The sequence below is a fragment of the Pagrus major genome, chromosome 9, assembly GCF_040436345.1.
Source record: "Pagrus major chromosome 9, Pma_NU_1.0".
NCBI lineage: Eukaryota > Metazoa > Chordata > Actinopteri > Spariformes > Sparidae > Pagrus > Pagrus major.
This window is the reverse complement of record NC_133223.1, coordinates 28,764,653-28,787,998: the sequence shown is the minus strand read 5'-3', so window position 1 is coordinate 28,787,998 and position 23,346 is coordinate 28,764,653. Positions and strand designations below refer to the sequence as shown.

Below are 23,346 nucleotides of genomic sequence, written 5' to 3'. Positions count from 1 at the left end.
GTAGAGAGGAAAAGAAAAAACGTTGTCTGAAAAATAAATCAGGGTTAGGGTTAGTCAGACACGTGCCTGAAAAAGTACAGTAACAAAGTATTTGTACTTTGAATGCTGTTATATGTGTTGTATTAGACGATGTACAACACAGTAAACAGGTCTCACACTTGAAAGCTTGGAGAGCAGCTGTGTGTGAGGTGATCATGTCAGATAAAAGACACATCCTGAAATCAGAAACCCGTCATTTTCCACCTGGAATGTGATTTTCCCATCTAATCCAAACAACATCTAAAAGATTCGATGGCAACAAGGGGTAAAATGTTGAAGCTCGTTCTGTCAGTCGGTACGAGGGTTTGGTGGTCTCAGCGAGCAGAACAGCTGCTGAGGCAATGTTTTACTAAATAACAGTAAAAGGCTGCTGGTGGGCTGCAGCGATGCACCTGTGTTTGTGTGGGTGGTCAGGGTCAGCGGTGAACAGGCTGCTGTCAGACTCTTATCTGTGACAGAGTTACTGCTGGTGAGAAGTGATGCCGGAATAAATCACAAACTTATAGTAAAATGTCATTAAGTGTGTTACTTCAGGATTTTTCTCTTCCCTAATTGAACTATTACAATGATAAACGAGGCAGATCTACAGTCAAAATTCTTTGTGATGTTTGAAACAAAGCTCCAGATTTCAGACAGAGGTTGAACTGAAACAGGATTCTCATTTCCAGCCAGCAACTGCCCATTTTCTGCTGGCTGAAATGAACTGTCACTGCAGATGTTGTCAGCCGTAACTAGTTAGTTAATTAAGCTAATATTCTCCGTGAGTTGGTGTAAAACCGTGTTTCCTGCCGACTCGATTTGAAACGGTAATCTTATTGAAAGGAGGGATGTGCCTGATGAGTAATGGAAGTTTAAACTGAGACCAATCAACCTTGTGTAAAACCAAGAAAACGCTCATAAAACAGTCAGAATTGATCACAGTTTAATCTTAAACACTTTTGTTTTAAGAGCCGTTTTAAAACTGTTAATCACATTCTTCAATAACCAAATCGTATTTTATAAACAGCAGTGAAATTTTGCTACTTCTTCGTATATTATGAATATTGCACATTATTCTACAAAACATGTCGGCAACTCACTACACCAAAGTTAACCTACAACATCTCTAGTAAAAAGCTGTTTAACTGTGCACACGATGGCTGACATGGGAATAAAGAAACAGCATTTTTCTTGTACTGTAGCGCAGTGATAGTTAGTCCTACTATAATAATAGTCATATTGTCATCTGCACCGCTAACATTAGCCTCAACTATAATAGCATCCAGAGTCGGCTTCCCTACAGTGGGGAAACAGTACAACAGTGGGAGTCCTAGTTGTGAAACGGATGCTTCTATCGTTAAAATAATGTGAAACGTGGAAACACTTGGTTACCACTTATTACGTGATTGGACATTCGCTGCTCGGGGGTGGAAGGCTGCTGCCAACAGTCAATTAGATTAAAACGTGTCTCATCACCAGACATAATTTTATCTTTTCTGACAAACAGTGTTTCTGTTGTCTGCAACATTTCAATCGCATGTCGCCTCGAAAATGAGATTACTCGTCACTCACCATATCGGAGTCGTCTTCATCGTCTTCGCAGTGCCTCTCGGCAGCACGAGGGTCTCCCACCACCCTCAGCTCACCGATCTCCCCCTGTTACACACAAGGACGAGACGCGTTAATGTTTGATGATACAATACAATAATGTCAGAACAGCACTTGTTCTCTCGCTCACATAAGATGTCTCACTTTCAACGTACAGATATGGAGGCTTATCTCTGCTGATATTTTTCAGGGAATTCCCCTTTTTTCCACAAAATCAGAGGAGCTATTGAAGTCTCCAGTTTTAGCCTGAGCCTGTGAAGTGCCACTATCTCTGCCCCACACACACACACACTTCATCTGATACATGCTCCCATACAGGATGCTCACACAGATAGCATGAATGCTATCTGCCTTGCCTATCAAAGGGCCATTAGCTCTGCATGAAGAGGTGGTTTCTCTGCTGCTGGCTGAGTTATTTGAAGTCGACTCTTCAGGACACATTTATGTCCTGAGAACAAAAAAAAGTCAAATGGGTTTTTTAAGAGAGCTTTGAAGATAAATGACAAGAGGCTCTTTGACCTTTAAACTCTGTATCTACACAGGCTTTTAATAGTTTTTTTGTAACTTGTACAATGTTTAGTCGACGTGTCACGGTCTTTTCTAACAAACTGCTTCAGATCTTCACAATGAATCTTCAATCCAGAGCAGAAGGACCAAACTGTCACTGCAGCATGTTTTTTTACTCGTGATGGATAATAAGAAATTGGGACATCTACTAAACAAATCCTATTTCAAACTGGAACGTCCATTTTATAAATACATAATGTAAATATTTAGACGCCAAAGATCCTCCAAAAGTCTGAATGTGATTATAGAAATTAAATTCACAAGACCTCTCCAGCTTAGGGTCACGCTAGGGTCAACAAACAGCACGACTAACAAGTCCTGTAACAAGAAACAGGGTTAAGTTCCTTTTTTTCCCCCAAATAAGCAGCTTGTAAAACATCGGTCTGACTAAGTGTCCGACCACAAGGAAATACCATAGATGGGTTTGTGTAATAAAACAAGAAAAACTTGTGGTTTACAACAAAATAAAAGTCTGTCTTCAAACATGGCAATAAAAAAGATTAAAGCTGAGAGAGGAAGCCAGAGATGATGTTTCAGCTGAGCAAACTTTATTTCAAGTGCTTGGAACCAGATGGAAACAACTCATTTTGAATTAGGACAAATTAAGTGGTGTAAAGATTTCTTATCTCTGATTATTGTTATTAAAAAAGGGAATATCCCAGTTTTCCTGCCTTGCCTGTAAAGTTAAAAGTGCTTCTGTGTTTATAGCCTCAACTCGGTCTTATTAACAGAACAGGGAGGTTATTTATGTCAATATATATACAGCGAGCCTTCATGCTGTGCTCGGCAACACTGAACTACAAAGAAAAACATCACCATCATGTTAAACTTTAACTCAAAAGAAGAAAGACAACAAGGTCATGAAAATAAGGCCACTTAATGCTGCTAAAAGACCGCCATCTGCTAAATACGGTTGAACAGCTTCCATCTAAGACAGTGAAAGTCTAAATATCTAGAGAAATAAAGAAGATTAGCATGAATTAAAGCCATCTTCCACATCAGTGCAAACAAAAACCAAAAGCCAGACACAAAGAAAACCAAAGTAAATAAAAAGTAAATAAAAAAAGATACAGAGGCTTTCTTCCCATTTTCTTGGACAACTGTCATGAATAATAATACATCCCTCAACACTTTTTCTTAATTTGTTTTATTTGGATTTGTGCGTAAGTGAAAAAAAAAACTACTGTACCTACAGGCCACGGTTTATCTTTTTGAATCATTAGCTGCAGGATGAACATTTATCACTGATAGTACGGCCCACAGTTGCATGTTTTCTACTTGCAGGTAGCCATGGGCAAACTACCATAACCCTCTAACAGCTAAGGTCAACAGTTGTTGCGGTCAACGGCTGAGATTTACAGCAGTCACATGACTGGAGTTAATTACCAACTGTGAGGCCTTCCAATTATTTGCAGACTACCCTGAGGAAGATGCTGAGGTGATGTAGACATTTATGTTATGGTTTAGAGTAGGACCAATTTGAGCAATCAAATCATATGAGGGGTATTCAGCCAAGATGATTCATGTGACTGAGTGCAAAGTCAACACATGATACTGTAGTTTTCCAGCAGGAGTCCTGCCTCATCACAGGTCATGTTGTCTCTAGAGAGAAGCAGTTTGGGAATGTGATAATACAAGAATACAAGAATTAGTCTGATTGATTCAGTGCAGAAGCCTCTTGAAAATATTTCTTCTATTTCATAAACACCTAAAGACTTGAATTTCCTGCTCTCATGGGTCTGAATATTGTTTTGTTCACAACAGACAAAGCCTGTGTACCCACCAGAAACTTGTCAGGGTCAGCTCCTCCAGCTTGCCCGACAAAGACCCCCGCTCCGGCCTCCAGCTCCATCTCGTCCGGGGACCTCTCGATGCGCGTCACCTGAGGGTCCGTGTCACAGTTGAGGTAGAACATCACCTTCTCGTCCCTCACGGCGATGGCAAAACGAGTCCAGGTATCCCTCATGGAGGGTACAAGGAACCTGGCAGCCTCGTAGGACTGCTGCGAGTCGGGCTCCGTGTAGTACAGGATGACATTCTGGTTGCCGCCCTGCACGGCTGACAGTTTAACACCCACATACATGATCTGCTGTGAGGCATCTGTGACGGAGAAGATGATGCCGCCCCTGTCAGAGGTGGGTTTCAGGTTGAAGATGAGGGCAAAGTCTCTGTAGAAGGGGCTCGGCAGGTGGGCGCGGGCCAGCTGGCCTGTGTTGGCATCGGGGCCGAAGACATAACTGGGGCTGTTGTCGAATCCGTAGACCCGCTTGATCTCACTTGGAGGAGGGTCCCCGATCAGCTGCAGCAGGGAGACCCCACTGTTTTCTACAGGAGGAGAAAACAGATATTAGGCCACAGTACACATGATATATACTGGAGGTTAGAAGGGAGGGCTGCATGGCAGGGTGTAATGTTAGACCAGGATCTATTAGGCTGTTGGGGGTTGACTCAAAGTGAATGTGCCTGATGGGAGCAGGAACAACTGCTGTTACTTGAAAAGATCTTTGATGTGCTTGAACAAATCAAAAAGAATAACTGCAAAAACGCAAATGCAAAGTTACTACAACTGCCTCCAACCAAACTGTGACCTTTGTTGAGAAGCATTGGCAAAGCAGCCGTGCTCAGGGGAGCATGAACAAACAAACCCATTTATAAATCCCAGACCAAAATATAGGAAATATCAACATTCACAAAAAAGGCAAAGGACAGGCCGTACGAGACTAAGAAAAGCAGATTGCTTTAGCAGACATTGCACGACCTGTAATCCAAAGACAAGACCGGCTGAACTTCTTAAACTGAAGGGAGATGTAAAGGCACAGTCCAGAAGACACAATACAAGAGCTGACTGATTTAGCTGTTACAGTATCTGAGTCAGAAACAGCTTCACCCTCAATGTGTCAAGAAAAAAAAGCTTTACATTTCTGATGTGTTGTATTTACCTGGAAAGATTTAAAACCATATTATTTCAGGGTGTTTCAGAAAAGACAAAAATATGCAGATTTATAACCACTAGATGTGTTATAAACGTGTTAAATCTGGCAGAAAACATCAACAGACCTAGAGGATTTTTTTTTTAAAACTCTGATAATGCCATTCATTATCCAATAATCTCCTGATTATTGTCATGATTAATTATTTATTCTATAAAATGTTTAAAATGAAAATCTGAAAAACTGTTAATTAAAGTTTCCCGGAGCCCAAAGTGACGTCTTCAAATTGCTTCTTCCTAAACCCAAAGACTCTTAATTTACTTTCACAAATGACAAAGAAAAGAAACAAATCTTTACAGTTAGTTGACATTTTTGCTTGAAAAATCCAAATACATAGTGTGCAATTTTTATTCTTTCAATCAACTAATCATTGCAGCTTTAGTATAAAGACAGATGACTATGCGTCGCATTCCTGAAAACATTAAAAAAAAAGAAAGACAAAAACTCTTCCGACTTGTGTGACATCTGCTAAATGTCACTGCTCCGGGGCTCGGTTGGACCAACAGCTGGGCCTCCTGCATATCTTTGCTCACTCTTCCATCGCCCTGGGTGACTCTGGTGAGGTCAGTGCATAATAATTGCAGCGTTTAGGAAACACAAGGAACACAAAGAGCCATCATTCACACGGTGGAGAGTTTTTTGATGAGACACAAACCTGAGACTAAAAAATGATGTCTCTTTACAAACGTTAAATTCACTGTTTTGGGAGAACACTTTCTGGTGCTTTGAAGAAACGCTTTGCTTTACCACCTGGTGACTAATGTGCGAGCTCTATTGCTCGGTTCAAAGCCTCCCCACCGGCCTGAGTGCTGGAGATCAGTGGGGTCTGCAGTCGGCTTTGTTGAGAGCTTAAACACACGAGGTGTTTAGCTGAACTCTGGGTCCTGCTCTCTGCTGTATAACCATAAACACACGTCTGAATATTCGGGATGCTGTTGGAGAACTGAAGATGCTTTCATTTGAGTCTGAGCTAACAGAGAGCCCAGTCAAGCCGTGACAGGACAGCAATAAAAATACATTCCAGTATTAATTATGGAGTCCCCCCTCTGCAGCAATCAGGCAGATATATCTGGAGATCCATCACTGAACGGATTGTACTTGTTTTGATCGTATACATGTCACCAGGAGATATAAATGACGCATTGATTGCATAAAGATAAGCAAGAAATACCAACCAAATCAGAGAAGCACATTAAGATGAGTGATACAAATGGAAAAATAAAAGTTGTCCTATATTAGTTGACTGTACAAATGATATACATCCAACATAACGTGCATTTGCAGGCTGAAAGCCACGTTAAAAGATGACTGATTGCTGGATATTTGTCTATAAAATATGTGCTAATGTTTCCAACTACTTTGATAATTAAACAATTTAAGCTACTTCAATGCAAGAATTTGCTGCTTGTTTGTCATTTATGATAGTAAATGAAGAGTCTTTGGGTTTTGGACTGTTGCTCTGGGATATTGTGATGCGCATGTTTCAATGCAGCCCTACCTAGATGTCACTTGATAAAACCTATAAAAAAGACCTCAGCATTTAATTTAACAGACATGTTCTACTGAAAGGTAAGAAAGGGCGACTCTGGAGACAGATAGTTGATTGTCGAGTCTCATTCCAACGTCGTCAAATACCGACGTTTTAGGTCAGAATTTCAGGTCGAAGACCAACCAAAAGTGCTGGTAATGCACAACCTGGAAATGAGACTCAACAATCAACTATCTTTCTCCAGAATCTCCTTCTCTACCTTCAAATTACAATATGTGAACCATGGGACGACAGACACAGACAGACACAAAGTCCCAGGTTTAGAGCACCGTAGGTTGATGGCTGCATGGATGGCAGCAACAACAAACTGTCATTTGCACCAGCCCAACCAGATGTTTTGCCCTGATAAAGTCAGAATGAGAAACCTCAAGGGTCTCTTCAGTGGGCCTGTGCTCACATGTCTGAACCTGGCTCCTTGTGTGAGCACAATCACTCCCAGAGTAGGGTTGAAACAGGCAAAACTTGGAGAAAAAAACTGCAGTAATTCAGTGTTGAAATCCATCATGTGTGAAAGCACCATTTTAATTCCTACAACTCCTGAAGCTGACATGTGAGCTATCTTTAGAGCAGCAACACTATTTTTAAAAAAGTAATGAGAATTATTTTGCTCTGGATGACAACATCTGTACGGAAAAATGTCTACTGGCTGCAATTCACTTTCTTCAATAACGTGCAAGAAACATGCAATTTGTTAAGCGTGAGTAGTGGATGGTCATAAATAAATATTTGATCAGTGTGCAGATAAAACTTCAAGGCCAGTCGCAAGTTGGAATGTGAGGCGCATCGCTCAAACAGAGCCCGACTGTCTATGCAAACGTCTGATTTTCTTATGAATGAAACGCTGAAATGAGCAGCAGACATCCTCACACATGCGCTCATCTTCCGAGCTTCCCAAACCGCTTATTAGTGAAACATCTCACCTGTTAGTCATCACTCACGCAGACCAGATGCGCACTCTTTTGGACTGTGTTCAGAATTCACCAAAATGGAGAAACATCCGTGTGAACCAGACGATAATCAAACACTAACAAACAACAATTCTGAATAAAGTATCCTGATGTAATTGTGCAAGATGTCAGAAAGCTTGGAAGTGTAAATGAAGACGGTTTCATTAGCCGGATCTAAAGCACATGAAAAGGTTTGGCCTGCCTTAGTTCCAACAGAGGTCCCAAAGCAGACATCAAAAATTGTTGGGTATTCAAACGGTTCACCATTAGCATTTTAAGTGCAATCTCAAGTCAGGTTTCCCAAATAGCTTTTGTTAACCAGTGACAGCTTCAAGGCCACTCAAGCACAGAAAAGGACTGTTGATGAATGGAGCGGTGCTGGGTTTATGGCGCTAGTTTCCCTTGTCAAGACGGCCTCTAACTGACCAGGAACGCAACATTCCAGGAGGACGGGGTACCACAGTTTGTGATACCCTGTTGATAAAGCTGTATATACAGTGTGAAACTGTGTATGCAGCTTTGGGAGGTACAGGATCCTGTGTAATCCATGGGAAAACATGTGAACATCTGGACAGTCCCAGACAACTTTGTGGTTTCGCTCACTACGCTCCATCACCATTTAAAACATCCCTCGAGGCCTGCCGACAAGGGCAATGATCTCTCCCGTCACCCTGCAAAAAAGCTGGTCAGTGGTTTGACGTGTGTTCAGAGTGTCAAGAGGTCGTCTCTGCATTATTATCTTAGTATAAACTATGTCTGGAGTCCCTGTTAGCTGACTGATTTAAATGTGTAGTTAATACAATTTGGTCATGATATGGTACTTGTGTTTGTTCATGCTTATCTGATCTTTGTTTGATCTTGTAGTTTCATGTCTGTCTGCCTCGTTACAGGGTTCAAGAAAGTCATTTGTTATGCTTATATTATTAAATCTGTGTCAAGTACTGTTGAAATCAATTTTATCCGGCAAAAGAAAATACTGCTTAAGATTTGTTGATATTACAAGAGCGATTTTCCCTTTAAATTCCCATTTTGTTGCGAAAGAAATTGTGAATTCCGATACATCCAAGTGAACCAAACACACAGCAATGCTTTAATTACCTCGGCCAAGGAGGTTATGTTTTTGCTGGTGTCCGATTGTTGGTTGGTTGGTTGGTTTGTCAGCAGGTTTACACAAAAACTACTGAGCAGATTTCCACACTCTGGATGGAGGATGGCTCTCGGCCCAGAATTGACCTAATTAACTTTTGGTACAGATCCAGGAGATTGTTTCTCACTTTCTTTAGTGCGAGATAGGGTGTTTTTTGCCAACATTTTTGCTAATTTCTCAGGAAATAAAGGTATGAATGACTGAGTGAGTACACTGATGAAGATTAAAATAAAAATCCAAATCTAGCATCTTTTATTATTTGTTTTATTCGATACTAGATTAGGCTTAAATCAAATTTAAGGGGACTGTTGGATCTTGGCAGAGGTATGCACTCTACTTAGTGCCATTCTAGTTATGTTTATCTCATGCAAGGAGATATGGTACCATCATTACTTTACCTAACTTCCATACTGCATGAAATAAAACAACATCACATCTATAGAGGCATATACGTACATGGATAAATACTCACTGTCACTAAACTGACAAATGAAAAAAAACACAGGATGTTTTAAATAACAAGATATACATCAACATCTTTCTGCAAAGGATATTCTGTGAACCTCTTGGCAAATTTTCTAGCATTTTTAACCTGGTGATGCAGAATGCTCGGAAACAGATATTAAACCAAAAACCACATCACAGTCCAGGAAGGAGATTTCATGTTGGCTCGCCTTGAAGGCTGGGCTGTAATTCCCCAACCACAAAAAGGAAGATGGTCTACCGCAAGCTGTGCACTTTACTCTTTGGGGAAGAAGTAATATGATACTGTTCAAGTTCTCTACCTGTAAGAGACAAACGTTTGAGGCCACATGCAGGGTGTAAACAAACCCCTTTTTCCTTGATGCAAAACATCTAAAATGTTTCATTTTATGCAATAGTGAAGCCATAAACATACAACCCCTTTTTTTCTTGAATATTTAAGGAAATGTGGTGTGATATGTCACACACAACTGCAGCAAGGTGCAATAAAAATCCAGCGTGAGGATTAAGGAATTAAGGATTAAGGAATGTAGATACAATAGCTATAGAAAGACTATAAATAGCTTCCAAAATAAGGTCTCGTTCCATGAAAATGTAAGGAAATATTTTAACCTTTAGGGTTCAAGTGCTTAAAACTCTCTAACAGTGTCACAACTGGGCTCTCATCCAGCTCGAGACATCCCTGTGCTTCAGTTCTGTGTTTTGCAACAGTGCCTCATCAGTTCTCGTTTTGTGCTAGTGCAACACAAGCCAGAGGGGGCAATGATTTCCTGGCAGCAAAGAAGTCGGACTACGCTGTGCCCATAATTGGAACCCCCCTGAGAGCCAACTCAAAATGATTCCCTGGCAAGCAGCACGCTGACGAACCGGAGCCAGCTCTGGGCCTTCCTGTCATGAGATACAATATCAATCTCGGCTCAGTGGAACCATGGTGCTACAAATCAGTGTCAGACCACCAAAAGGGTGTACAAGCCACAAAACACAGTCTACATGTACACAGACATTCAGATACCAACAAAACGACAGTGTATATCTTACCAGGAAGACGTCCTTTTCATGTTTTTGGACCACCACAGAGACCCTCAGGGGCAGGATTTCATTTTATTTCAAATAAACTGACAGATACTAATGGAGTCTCTCATACAGGATATAGTTTTACGGTTAAGCACCAACCAAAATAAATTGCAGTTGACCTCTAAACCCTGATATGAATGACTGCTCATCTTTCAAGCAGGAGACTGGTAACCATGGAAAAACATCATTAAAAGGGCTATTGTGCCCTAACAATCCTGTCTTACCACAGGGGTAGCCCCCCCGTGGTAAAAGGATCACATCTGACTCTTTTTTTTTTTACAAAGTTTCCATGCACATACTGATATCTCTGCAATCTTCCCACACTAATCTGTATTTAGGCTACATATCTTAGTGCATAAACTGATTCATTGTGTTTCTTTCCCCTTTAAGTCCATCCCAAATACCAACTAAAAGGAAAGTATATCAGGACACATTCTTGAATGACAGGTCATAGTTAAATGATGTAGGAGTGGGAAGGTATTAAGGCCCAAATATGAGTGCACTCCTCCCACACTTCGAGCCAACAGAGCTGCAGATAGTGAAACTTCCCAGACACTGCATAGAAGGGGATCTTGCAGTGAATTTGGGAGGTCAAAGGAGTTCTTACCGGGTAGCTGCAGTAGAAAACAGCCCAAGATAAAGTTACTGGGCTAAAATACTGGGAAATAAAGCAAATTTGACTCCAGGGCATGAATTTATAGAGCTTTGTAACACATCATCTTTTTAGATGTGGTTTTATATTCGACCTCATTCATCTGTGAGCCAAAACCCACCAACCTCTTAAAATAATTACCATTATGGCAACTAGCTGCTGCAGTCATTGGCAAAGGCACACAAGGCAATTTGTTAACAATATGCACGTGAGGTTTGAACGCTCATAGCAAACATTTAATTGCCTCCGATGTTTATTGGTCATCTTCAGGATTTGGGGGCAAATAGAGCTCATAGGGTCAGCATTAACTCAATAGTAAGGTCATTTGTTACATCAAGTCAATTCAGCCTCAGGGTTTTATCTTAAATATAAGTGTAACAGGCAGTGTCAATTGGTAGATTTTTAAGATTGCTATGTGAATGAGACCAGATGGTCTTGACTGGTGGTTTTCTGTCTATCCATGAGGACTGAGACTGACTGAAAGCACTTCATTGACACCCTGAGGCTACTTCAACATGTCTTGGTGATAAACCAGGTTCTGGAGAATCTATAAAAGATATCCTCAGGATGTAAAGATGGTAACAAGAGCATACTTTTTCATTTGCCTGAGGTCTATTTGCAATGTCAGGACTGTTAAGCCTAGAAGCCATTACATATATCTCGATCTCTTCCCAAACACAAATATGGAGCAGTTAAAATTCCTTACACCTAACTTTACACATGCATTAAACAACTGATGTGTGAAGCTTTGCAGTAAGGTATGGAAACTCGAACACCAACACACAACATATAACCTTAACTTAATGTAGAAACTCTTGGACTCTTGCCTTGCACACCAGCATAAAGAAAGTTAAAACAATTCAAACAAATGCACATCCCGGATGCATCACTTAATCCTGGAACCAAAGACATCTTGTCCACTCATGTCTGTCAGTGAAGCAAGCTGTCAGAAAGATAACAACGCTGTAAAAAGACACAGTCAGAATTCCCAGTGATATGTCCTGAGAGTGGAGGGCAGGACAGCGGCCCAGTATAAAGGCTTAGGCTTGCTCACAAAAATAAAATGTATTATGTTTGATTGTTTGACACCGAACAAAGCATACAGGATGTTCTCACATGAATCAGCACCCACTAGTATCAATAAACATGTGAATCATTTTCGCCATCATTTTTTTAGGTTATTTAGGTCACCAGGGACACATACTGTACTGGCTACTTCTGGAGCAGACACTCAAAGGCACATATCACTTTTAAGCTTTAGCACTGCTGGTTGAAATAGCCACTTCAAACAACAAATTAACTCCTCTGGTATGTGACATGTCATATTCACTGAATCTAAATGCATTTTTGACACAGTAATTATAAGCACATGAGATCTAAGAGTTCTAAAGACTCTAAACTAAATAAACTAAAACAACCTAGATTGTGCACATCACTCCAGATAAGATGGAAACAAGTTCTTTGACTCTTTTCTTTTTTACCTTAAAATTTTACCTGTTACCTCTGGACAGTAATTTTCCAGCTGTCATAAGTACTTCCCACTGCAAACCATTGATGCAAACATGACTGCTTCCCATGCATGACAACCTTGTACGTCCATTTGTGGACAGACAAATGCACACCAAGCTGCCTGCAAGCAACTCACTGTCAAAAGAGACATGCAATTCTACATGCCAAATTATGTACAGTATTTCATGCACAAATTGTTTAAGAAGATGCTTCACTGCTAAGGCAATTTCAGTCTAGATCTACTATAAGAAGCATCAAAACAACCTTGCCTTTGGCAGAAAGAAAATACTATTCAATTAGTACTTGATTTCTTATAAATAATTATGTGATTTGAACAGTACTGGAAAGAGAAAATACTTTTTTGTATGGCTATGTTTCAGATTATCCCATAACCTACAACTTTGCAAAGGTTCTTTCATTCACATTTTTTGTGGCATATCATGCTTGAAATTTGCTTGACACCATTCAATAGTCTTAGTCTACGTGTCTGTTCATGCAATGACTGAATGGCAGGATAGGATAAACAGAACGTATATAGAAGAAATACACATCAGCTGTTCATGTAATGAACTACAAACCCACTGAACTGTGTGTGTGTGTGTGTATATGTGTGTGTGTGTGTGTGTGTGTGTGTGTGTGTGTGTGTGTGTGTGTGTGTGTGTGTGTGTGTTATAATGACCTTCAAGTAGTAGGCACATGCAATTCAAAGGATAAGGGACACACATACATGCAACACTGTAAGGAGTGCTGACACCATGCTTGTTAGACTGTAGCCAGAACTTTCCTAAAGCTGAAGCATGCTTATTTTTCTTTGATATTGTTTTGCTGTGGGAACCAATGCATTGTTAATGCCTTTGACTGTGTTGACAGGGATATGGGTCCATTTTTTAGGTGGGTATTGGGTAGTGGGGGTAACACCAGACAAACTGGGGAGTAGGGATATTGAAAACTGGTTCAAAATCAATCCACAAACAAGGATTAAATTGAACCAGTGGTTACCTTTCTGGTTACTAACTGACAAGCACTGATACCCATCATCCTCCTCGTCTGGCAGAATGTGGCACTCCACAGGGAGTCGTCCCTCGTCCAGAAGTGTCCAGCAACTGTCCCGCAAGACTTCGCAGAAACTCCGGCAAGGCAACACCGGCAGTGGGACCATAGAGCCACACTTTGGTACCAAGAGAAGGCAGAAAAACCACTCCAAACTATGGTGGCAACGTGACTTCAATAGCCATGCCCAATCATTTAGGAGTTCCTGGACTTCCGCCAAAGTGCTCTGGTTCAGGTAGTTGGGGACAACAATCCTTTCCCCAACCATGGAGGAGCAGAAAGGGAGATCAGTATCTACCAACAAGCATTGAGGGGATTCTACGACCAGTGCTGATCCAGCGACTTCTGTGTGGCTTTCAGTTGGCACCCACTTACCTACATCTGTCTGGCTAATTACGGTTGCTTCAGTAGGTGCACTTTCAGTAGCATCTAAAACGTGACCACCTTTACTGGTCACTACTTTCTGGGTTGTTGTTGATGCATGGCTGGGAACTTGAGATTGGGCAGCTGTGGGTACTGAGGTCGTTTCTGGTTTCTCGCCAGCTGTTTGAAGTGGGGTAAATAACATTTTTGGGGTAGTAGTTGGTGGTTGGGTTGTAGAAAGTGTCTGGCTTGCAAATGAACTTTGTGTAGTCTGTAACACCTGGTTAGGTGAAGCATCCTGTCTAACTGTTGATTCACTCACTGGTAACTGAGTAGCTTCCACTAAACTAAGATCAGTGGGCATGACTTTTCCTTGTTGGCTTTCCTCATATTCCCAGCTAGTTTCAGGTCCTTTTCCAAATACAGATCCAGAGCCAGACCAGAGACCTGACCTAGCGTCTGATGCCAATTCAGATTCAAGCCCAGATCCAAGTCCAGATACATTCCCTGTAAACCTTAAATGATCAGATTCTCTAGAATCTGTTCCCATTATTAAAGACGTGCCAACATCTAACCTACCTACATCTGTCTGGCTAAGTGAGGTTGCTTGGGTAGGCTTATGCTCAGTTACTGATTTTGGAGTAGCACCTATGGAGTGTCCAACCTGGCTGGTCACCACAGTTGTTGGTATTGAGGTAGTTTCTGGTTTCTCACTACCTTTTTGAGGTGTGGTAAAAAACATTTTTGGGGTAGTAGTTGTTGTTTGGGTTGTAGAATTTGTCTGAATAGTAAATGAAGCTTGTGTAGTCTGGAACACTTGGTTAGGTAAAGATTCCTGCTTAGCTGTTGATTTCCTCTCTGGTAACTGAGTAACTTCTACTACTAGGTTGTCCTTAGTTATCTGGATAGTGTCTACAGAGTTGTTGTCTACAATTGGGGTTAGTAAATTTCCTGTGGTGGAGTTTTCATGTGAATACTTTGTCAAATTAAAGTCCTTAGCATTCCAACCAGAGCTACCATTACGTTTTCTAAATTCTATGTCTTTTGGGGGGGTTTTGAAAGAAAAATCAAGATTTTGCCCCAGTTTCCTGCTTCCAAGATTATGGTCCTCTTCTGTTTCACTACGACTGATCAAAGTGCTGCTTTCAAACTTCAGTTTCAGCTCATTTCCCTGTAATAGTACATTGTCTCCATTATCTAAATCCCTATGATCAGTGGGCATGACTTCGCCTTGTTGATTTTCCTCAGATCCCCAGCTAGTTTCAGGTTCTGGTCCAAATCCAGATTCAGACCTGAATCCAGAGCCAGACCAAGGACCTGACCCAGTGTCTAATGCAATTTTTAGTGAAGATGTGACAATATCTAACCTTCCTACAGCTGTCTGGCTAATTGAGGTTGCTTGTGCAGACTCATGCTCAGTGACTGATGTTTGAGTAGCATCTAAGATGTGACTTATTTGGCTGGCAACCACTTTATGGCTTGTTACCGATGCTTGACTGGGCCGTTGAGAGTTGCCAGCTGTGGGTATTGAGGTTGCTTCTGGTTTCTCACTAGCTGTTTGAAGTGGGGTAAATAACATTTTTGGGGTAGTAGTTGGTGTTTGGGTTGTAGATAGTGTCTGGCTAGCAAATGAAGCTGGTGTAGTCCATAACATTTGGTTAGGTAAAGCTTCCTGCTTAACTGTTGATTCACTAACTGGTAACTGAGTAGCTTCCACTAAACTAAGATTAGTGGGCATGATTTCTCTTTGTTGGGTTTCCTCAGATCCCCAGCTAGTTTCAGGTTCTGGTCCAAATCCAGATTCAGACCTGAATCCAGAGCCAGACCAAGGACCTGACCCAGTGTCTAATGCAATTTTTAGTGAAGATGTGACAATATCTAACCTTCCTACAGCTGTCTGGCTAATTGAGGTTGCTTGTGCAGACTCATGCTCAGTGACTGATGTTTGAGTAGCATCTAAGATGTGACTTATTTGGCTGGCAACCACTTTATGGCTTGTTACCGATGCTTGACTGGGCCGTTGAGAGCTGCCAGCTGTGGGTATTGAGGTTGCTTCTGGTTTCTCACTAGCTGTTTGAAGTGGGGTAAATAACATTTTTGGGGTAGTAGTTGGTGTTTGGGTTGTAGATAGTGTCTGGCTAGCAAATGAAGCTGGTGTAGTCCATAACATTTGGTTAGGTAAAGTTTCCTGCTTAGCTGTTGATTTCCTAGCTGGGAATTGAGTAGCTTCCACTAAACTAAGATTAGTGGGCATGATTTCTCTTTGTTGGGTTTCCTCAGATCCCCAGCTATTTCCAGGTTCCGTTCCAAATACAGATTCAGACCCAGATCCAGAGCCAGAGCCAGAGCCAGACCAAGGAACAGACCCACTGTCTGAGGCCAATTCAGACTCAAGTCCAGATCCAGATCCTGATACATTTCCTTTAAACCTTAAATGATCAGATTCTCCAGAATCAGTTCCCTTTCCTAATGATGTGCCAACATCTAACCTACCGACATCTGTCCAGCTAATTAATGTTGCTTGGGTAGGCTCCTGCTCACTTACTGACATTTGAGTGCCATCTAAGAAGTGACCAAGTTGGCTGGTCACCACTTTCTCGCTAGACATTGATGCTTGACTGGGCAGTTGAGATTGTGCAGCTGTGGGTATTGAGGTGGTGTCTGGTTTCTCGCTAGCTGTTTGAAATGGGGTAAATAACATTTTTGGGGTAGTAGTTGGTGTTAGGGTTGCAGATAGTGTGTGGCTAGCAAATGAAACTTGTGTAGTCCATAACATTTGGTTAGGTAAAGCTTCCTGCTTAGCTGTTGATTCCCTAGCTGGTAACTGAGCAGCCTGCATTAAACTCAGATTAGTGGGAATGATTTCTCCTTGTTGGTTTTCCTCAGATCCCCAGCTAACTTCAGGTTCTGTTCCAAATCGAGATTCAGACCCAGATCCCGAGCCAGACCAATGACCTGACTCACTGTCTGTGGTCAATTCAGACTTAAGCCCAGATCCAAGTCCTGACACATTCCCTGTAAACTTTAAAGGATCATATTCTACAGAATCCCCACCTTTAAGTAAAGATGTGCCAACATCTAAGTTATCTACAGCTGTCTGGCTAATTGAGGTTGCTTGTGCAGACTCATGCTCAATGACTGATGTTTGAGTAGCATCTAAGATGTGACTTATTTGGCTGGCCACCACTTTCTGGCTTGTTACTGATGCTTGACTGGGCTGTTGAGAGATGACAACTGTAGGCATTGAGGTTGTTTCTGGTTTCTCACTAGCTGTTTGAAGTGGGGTATATAACATTTTCGGGGTAGTGGTTGGTGTTTGGGTTGGTGGTTGTGTCTGGCTAGCAAATGAAGCTTGTGTAGTCCATAACATTTGGTTAGGTAAAGTTTCCTGCTTAGCTGTTGATTTCCTAGCTGGTAATTGAGTAGCTTCCACTAAACTAAGATTAGTGGGCATGATTTCTCCTTGTTGGGTTTCCTCAGATCCCCAGTTATTTTCAGGTTCTCTTCCAAATCGAGATTCAGACCCAGATCCAGAGCCAGACCAAGGAACTGACCCACTGTCTGAGGCCAATTCAGACTTAAGTCCCGATCCAGATCCTGACACATTTTCTGTAAATCTTATATGATCAGATTCTCCAGACTCAGTTTCCTTTCCTAATGATGTGCCAACATCTAACCTAACGACATCTGTCTGGCTAATTAAGGTTGCTTGGATAGGCTCATGCTCACTTACTGATGTTTGAGTAACACCTAAGAAGTGACCAATTTGGCTGGTCACCACTTTCTGGCTAATTGTTGATGCTTGACTGGGCAGTTGAAATTGGGCAGCTGTGGGCATTGAAGTGGTTTCTGGTTTCTGGCTAGTTTGAAAAGGGGTAAATAACATTTTTGGGGTTGTAGTTGGTGTTTGGGTTGTAGAAAGTGTCTGGCTAGCAAATGGAACTTGTGTAGTCCATAATATTTGGTTAAGTAAGGTGTCCTGCTTAGCTGTTGATTCACTAGTTGGTAACTGAATAACTTCCTCTACTCTGTTGCCCTTAGTTACAGAGTTGTTGCCTATATTTGGGGTAATTGAAACTCCTGGGGTGACATTTTCATGAGAATACTTGGTCAAATTAAAGTCATTAGAATTCCAACTAGAGTTACTGTAAACATTTGTATTTCCTCTGGTGATATTGAGCGTTTTGAGAGAAATATCAAGATTTTGCTCTAATTTTTTGCTATCAAGATAACGGTCCTCATCTGTTTTGTTACGAAAATTAAATTTTAGCTCATTTTTTGGGGAAACTACACTGTCTCCACTATCTAATCCCCTAAGATCAGTCTGTATGACTTTTCCTTGTTGGTTTTTCTGAGATCCCCAGCTTGTTTCAGGTTCTGGTCCAAATCCAGATTCAGATCTGAATCCAGACCCAGACCAAGGACCTGACAAAGTGTCTGGTGCCGTTTCAGACTCAAGCTCAGATCCAAGTCCTGACACATTCCCTTTAAACCTTAAAGGATCATATTCTCCAGAATCCCTACCTTTTAGTAAAGATGTGCCAACATCTAAGTTACTTACAGCTGTCTGGCTAATTAAGGTTGCTTGGGTAGGCTCATGCTCAGTTACTGATGGTTGAGTAGCATCTAAGTAGTGAACAACTTGGTTGGTCACTACTTTCTGGCTTATTGCCGATTCTTGACTGGGCAGTTGAAATTCAGCAGCTGTCAGTATTGAGGTGGTATCTGGTTTCTCGCTAGCTGTTTGAAATGGAGTAAATAACATTTTCGGGGTAGTAGTTGGTGTTTTGGTTGTAGAAAGTGTCTGACTAGCAAATGAAGTTTGTGTAGTCCATAACATTTGGTTAGGTAAAGTTTCCTGCGTAGCTGTTGATTCACCAGCTGGTACCCGAGTAGCTTCCACTAAACTAAAATGAGTGGGCATGATTTCTCCTTGTTGGGTTTCCTCAGATTCCCAGCTAATTTCAGGTTTTGTTCCAAATTGAGATTCAGACCCAGATCCAGACCCAGACCAAGGACCTGACCCACTGTCTGAGGCAAATTCAGACTCAAGCCCAGATCCAAGTCCCGATTTATTCTCTGTAAACTTTAAAGGATCAGATTGTCCAGAATCCCCACCCTTTAGTAAAGATGTGCCAAAGTCTAACCTACCCACAGCTGTCTGGCTAATTAAGGTTGCATGGGTAGGCTCATGCTCATTTACTGATGTTTGAGTAGCCTCTAAAAAGTGACCAACTTGGGTGGTCGACACTTTCTGGCTCGTTACTGATGCTTGACTGGGAACTTGAGATTGGGCCGCTGTGGGTATTGGGGTAGTGTCTGGTTTCTTGCCAGCTGTTTGTAGTTGGCTAATTAACATTTTTGTTGTACTAGTTGGTGTTTGGGTTGTAGCAAGTGTCTGAATAGCAAATGAAGCTTGTGTAGTCCATAACACTTGATTATGTAAAGCTTGCTGCTTAGCTGTTGATTCAGCAGCTGGTAACTGAGTAACTTCCACTCGGCTGTCTTTAGTTACCTGGATAGTGTCTACAGAGTTGTTGCCTACAATTTGGGCCAGTACATCTCCAGTGATTGACCTTTCATCAGCATACTCTGTCAAATTAAAATAATTCCAACTGGAGCTACTGTTAAGTTTTTTATTTTTTCTGGTGTTGTTTGGGGTTTTGATTGAAAAATCAAGATTGTGCTCTGATTTTGTGCTGCCAAGATTATGACCCTCATCTGTTTCGTTATGAGTGATCCAGGTGCTGTTTTTAAACTTAAATTTTAGCTCATTTGTTTGAGAAATTACACTCTCTCCACTATCTAACCCCCTAAGATCAGGGGGCATGACTTTTCCTTCTTGGTTTTCCGCAGATCCCAAGCTAGTTTCAGGTCCTTTTTCAAATCCAGATTCAGAATCAGACCCAGATCCAGAGCCAGACCAAAGACCCGACCCAGTGTCTGATGCTAATTGAGACTCAAGCCCAGATCCAGATCCTGACACATTTTCTGTAAACTTTAAATGATCAGATCCTCCAAAACCCATATCCTTTAGTGAAGATGTGCCAACATCTAAGTTACCTACAGCTGCCTGGCTAATTAAGGTTGCTTGGGTAGGCTCATGCTCATTTACTAATGTTTGAGTTGCATCTAAAAAGTGACCAACTTGGGTGGTCACCACTTTCTGGCTTGTTGCTGATGCTTGACTGGGCGGTTGAGTTTGGGCAGCTGTGGGTATTGAGGTAGTGTCTGATTTCTTGCTAGCTGTTTGAAATGGGGTAAATAACATTTTTGGGGTAGTAGTTGGTGTTTGGGTTGTAGAAAGTGTCTGGCTAGCAAATGAAGCTGGTGTAGTCCATAACATTTGGTTAGGTAAAGTTTCCTGCTTAGCTGTTGATTCAGTAGCTGGTAACTGAGTAACTTCCACCACTTGGTTGTCCTTGGTTACAGAGTTGTTGCCTACAATTGGGGTTAGTAAATCTCCTGGGGTGGAGTTTTCATGAGTATACTTTGTCAAATTAAAAGCATTAGCATTTGAACTAGAGCTACTGTTAAGTTGTGTATTTTCTTTGGTGTTATTGGGGTTTTTTGTGCTACCAAGATAATAACCGTCATCTGTTTCTTTTTGAGAGGTTACGGTGCTGTTATGAAACTTCAATTTTAGCTCATTTGTTTGGGATACTACACTGTCTCCACTTTCTAACCCCCTAAGATCAGTGGGCATGACTTCTCCTTGTTGGTTTTCCGCAGTTCCCCAGCTAGTTTCAGATCCTGTTCCAAATCCAGATTCAGATCCAGATCCAGAGCCAAACCAAAGACCTGAACCAGTGTCTGAAGTCAATTCAGACTCAAGCCCAGATCCAGATCCTGATACATTTTCTGTAAACCTTAAATGATCAGAACCTTCAGAACCCGTACCCTTTAATGAAAATGTGGCATTACCAGGTTTATGTTTGCGAGATGAAATCCCAGCTGCTCCCTTTTCTGAAGCATGTTCATTTTCCGGTTGTGTTGTAGTGGTCAGTCGAGGAGCCTGAGTGGTCTCATGCAAAGCCTGCACAACCTTTTGGATGCCAGGTCCCTCATCAATTATCTCCAGTCCAGCCCTTGCAATATTCTCTGATGGTGGTTCTCCACTACCTGCTGGACTGCCAGATCCCTCATTGTCCACTGTTGGGGCCAAAGTTGTAGTACCAGTCCAGGACCAGAACCAAGCATCAGAGTGGACCACCCACAGGGCCAACAAAAGTAAAACTCCAAACTGGGTCCTCATCTTAGATATAATGTCCAGTCTTGACCACGTCCACCTGCTTTATCAGGCTCCCAGAGTGAACTATGACATGTCCACACAGCCACTACACTCCTCACACACACTTTCCAGCTCTGTCTTCACACACACTCCAGAAGCAGAGAGGAAAAGTGAGGAGGAGTGCCCCATTCAAAAGAGTAAAGGGGGAAAGCAGGAGGAGGTGGGCTCTGCATTGGCTGCCCTGGCAATATTTCCTCTTCTGACTCCTCCTTCCTCCTCCTTCTCCTTTTGTCACTGCAGTGAAAAGCGATCTCTCCTGCTGACTGATACCTTAGAATTACGGCAGCCTTGCCTTTCAGCGTACAATACTGATGCCTTCAGTGTTTTACAGAGAAGGGCAATTTGTTCCCCTTGACTCGTTCTCTTTGTTAAAACATGATAATAAGAAAACTACAGATCTAGATTTAAAAAACTGAAAACTGATTGATACTACAGTGAGAGCTAAAGATGTGGTCATGTGATTTGCTGATTTCAGTTTTCAACAAAAATAACTGCATGATAGTTTTGGGTGAACGTTTGAAATATAAGGAATTCATCCTTATGCATTAAATTAGTCCAATTACACTGCAATAATGCAACCAATAACTGAGTAAAGCTGCTTTTGCGATGTTTGCTATGTTTTAAGATAATCTAACAACAGTACTGTATGTTAATTGTGCTAATTGTATTATTTTTGAGGATAATGGTGAAACAACAAAAAGTAAACTAAAGAAATTAAATCCACTTGATTAAGTGAAAGGTTTTTTCTTGACATTTACATCAAGAAAGTGTAAAAATTCAAGCCTTTACTTACTTTTTCACCTTATTTTCTTCCTCTAGTTTAGCTGCGCCCTAAACCTAGTGTCCCTGCATGCATTGTCTCTGCTCTACATGGTGCCATTTATTGTTCAATTCAGTTAAGACCCCCTGTTTTCAGTGTTCTGTGGTTACACAGTAATCCAGTCCCTGTCTTTCTTGTTCGGACTGGTTTTCCATACAGCCAGTGTGATCAGTTGACAGAGACCCTTGACATCTGCTAACAGGAGCTTAGTGAAAAAAGGAACAGGAGGTTTGTGCAAGTGTCTCTCTAATAGTACCAGGGGTTTAAAATAAAAGGAAGCATTTTGTGCATGTAACCTCACGTGCTGATAGAAAGGAACTTATTTCATTTGTGCACAGCTTGCTGCCAGCCCGCTATAGGTTCCAGGTGCTTATGTTGAGCTGCATAAATGTCTTGACACGAGCTTGACAACTTTATCCGGCAGTCTCTGTCATTGCCTGGGGTCACTGATGTTCCTACTGACCCCTGTCTGCAAGATTATGTTTGTTTGGTCTAACAAAGAGGGAGAGTGAGCACCAAAGAAATAAAGTAGAAAGGTGGAAAATATAAAAAAAATCTTGCAAGAATGTGAAAATGTCTACAATACAGCCTTCAGTTGTTAAATGTAATAAGTGGCTGTGACCTGTTAAAGAAAATTATACAGTATAGCTCACTTATTTTTCACAAGGCCAAGCTATTTTTGCACTTCTTGCCCTGTTGAAAGGTTCAATGAAAGAAAAATATTGTGTGTAGTCATATGAAAAGCAGCTTCCTTTTGGGCAAATATGGCTAAGGGAATATGATTGTCTTTAGCTGACTTTTATTTTTAAAGAACATTTCTTCCTTCAGGAAAAAAGAAAGAAAATGTATTTTCCACTATAATATTTAAGAATGGTTTTCTATCCTCAGTTCAGTGATGAAATTCTAGGATGCTGGTTGTAGCAGGATAATAGTAAATGTAAATTACTGTGGCATGATGTGTTCATTGAATCATAGAAGATTGACAAATTTCTATGGCAAAATAAGTCATTTGTTATATATTTTTCAGGCAATGCTATGCAAGACAGTCACCATCACAAGGAGATCAGAAGTAACATTAAATTAGCCACAAGTCAACTTTTCTGTGGTCCGACAAATTCAGTGATGAAAGCCACTAGTCAGTCTGTAAACTAAAATAAACAGTGTTTATAGCATGGATTTGGTTAATAAACCCCAGGGTCATAAACTCTGTCTTGTGAAAGGTAATGATTAGCCTTAAACATAAGCTATTCTCTCTTATGGACTCATTGGTTCATTGCA

General features: G+C 41.3%; 1 protein-coding gene across 1 annotated transcript in view; it reads right to left on the bottom strand.

The window, feature by feature from the left end:
* The window catches only part of col18a1a (collagen type XVIII alpha 1 chain a), an 88,394-nt gene that overhangs the window by 25,322 nt on the left and 39,726 nt on the right, over window positions 1-23,346 (bottom strand). Inside the window, exons 3-4 of the mRNA XM_073474124.1 lie at window positions 3,977-4,518; window positions 1,591-1,674 (exon numbers count right to left, since the gene is read on the bottom strand). Of these exons, the coding sequence (XP_073330225.1) occupies window positions 1,591-1,674; window positions 3,977-4,518 (626 nt within the window). The remainder of the gene's footprint in view (window positions 1-1,590; window positions 1,675-3,976; window positions 4,519-23,346) is intronic.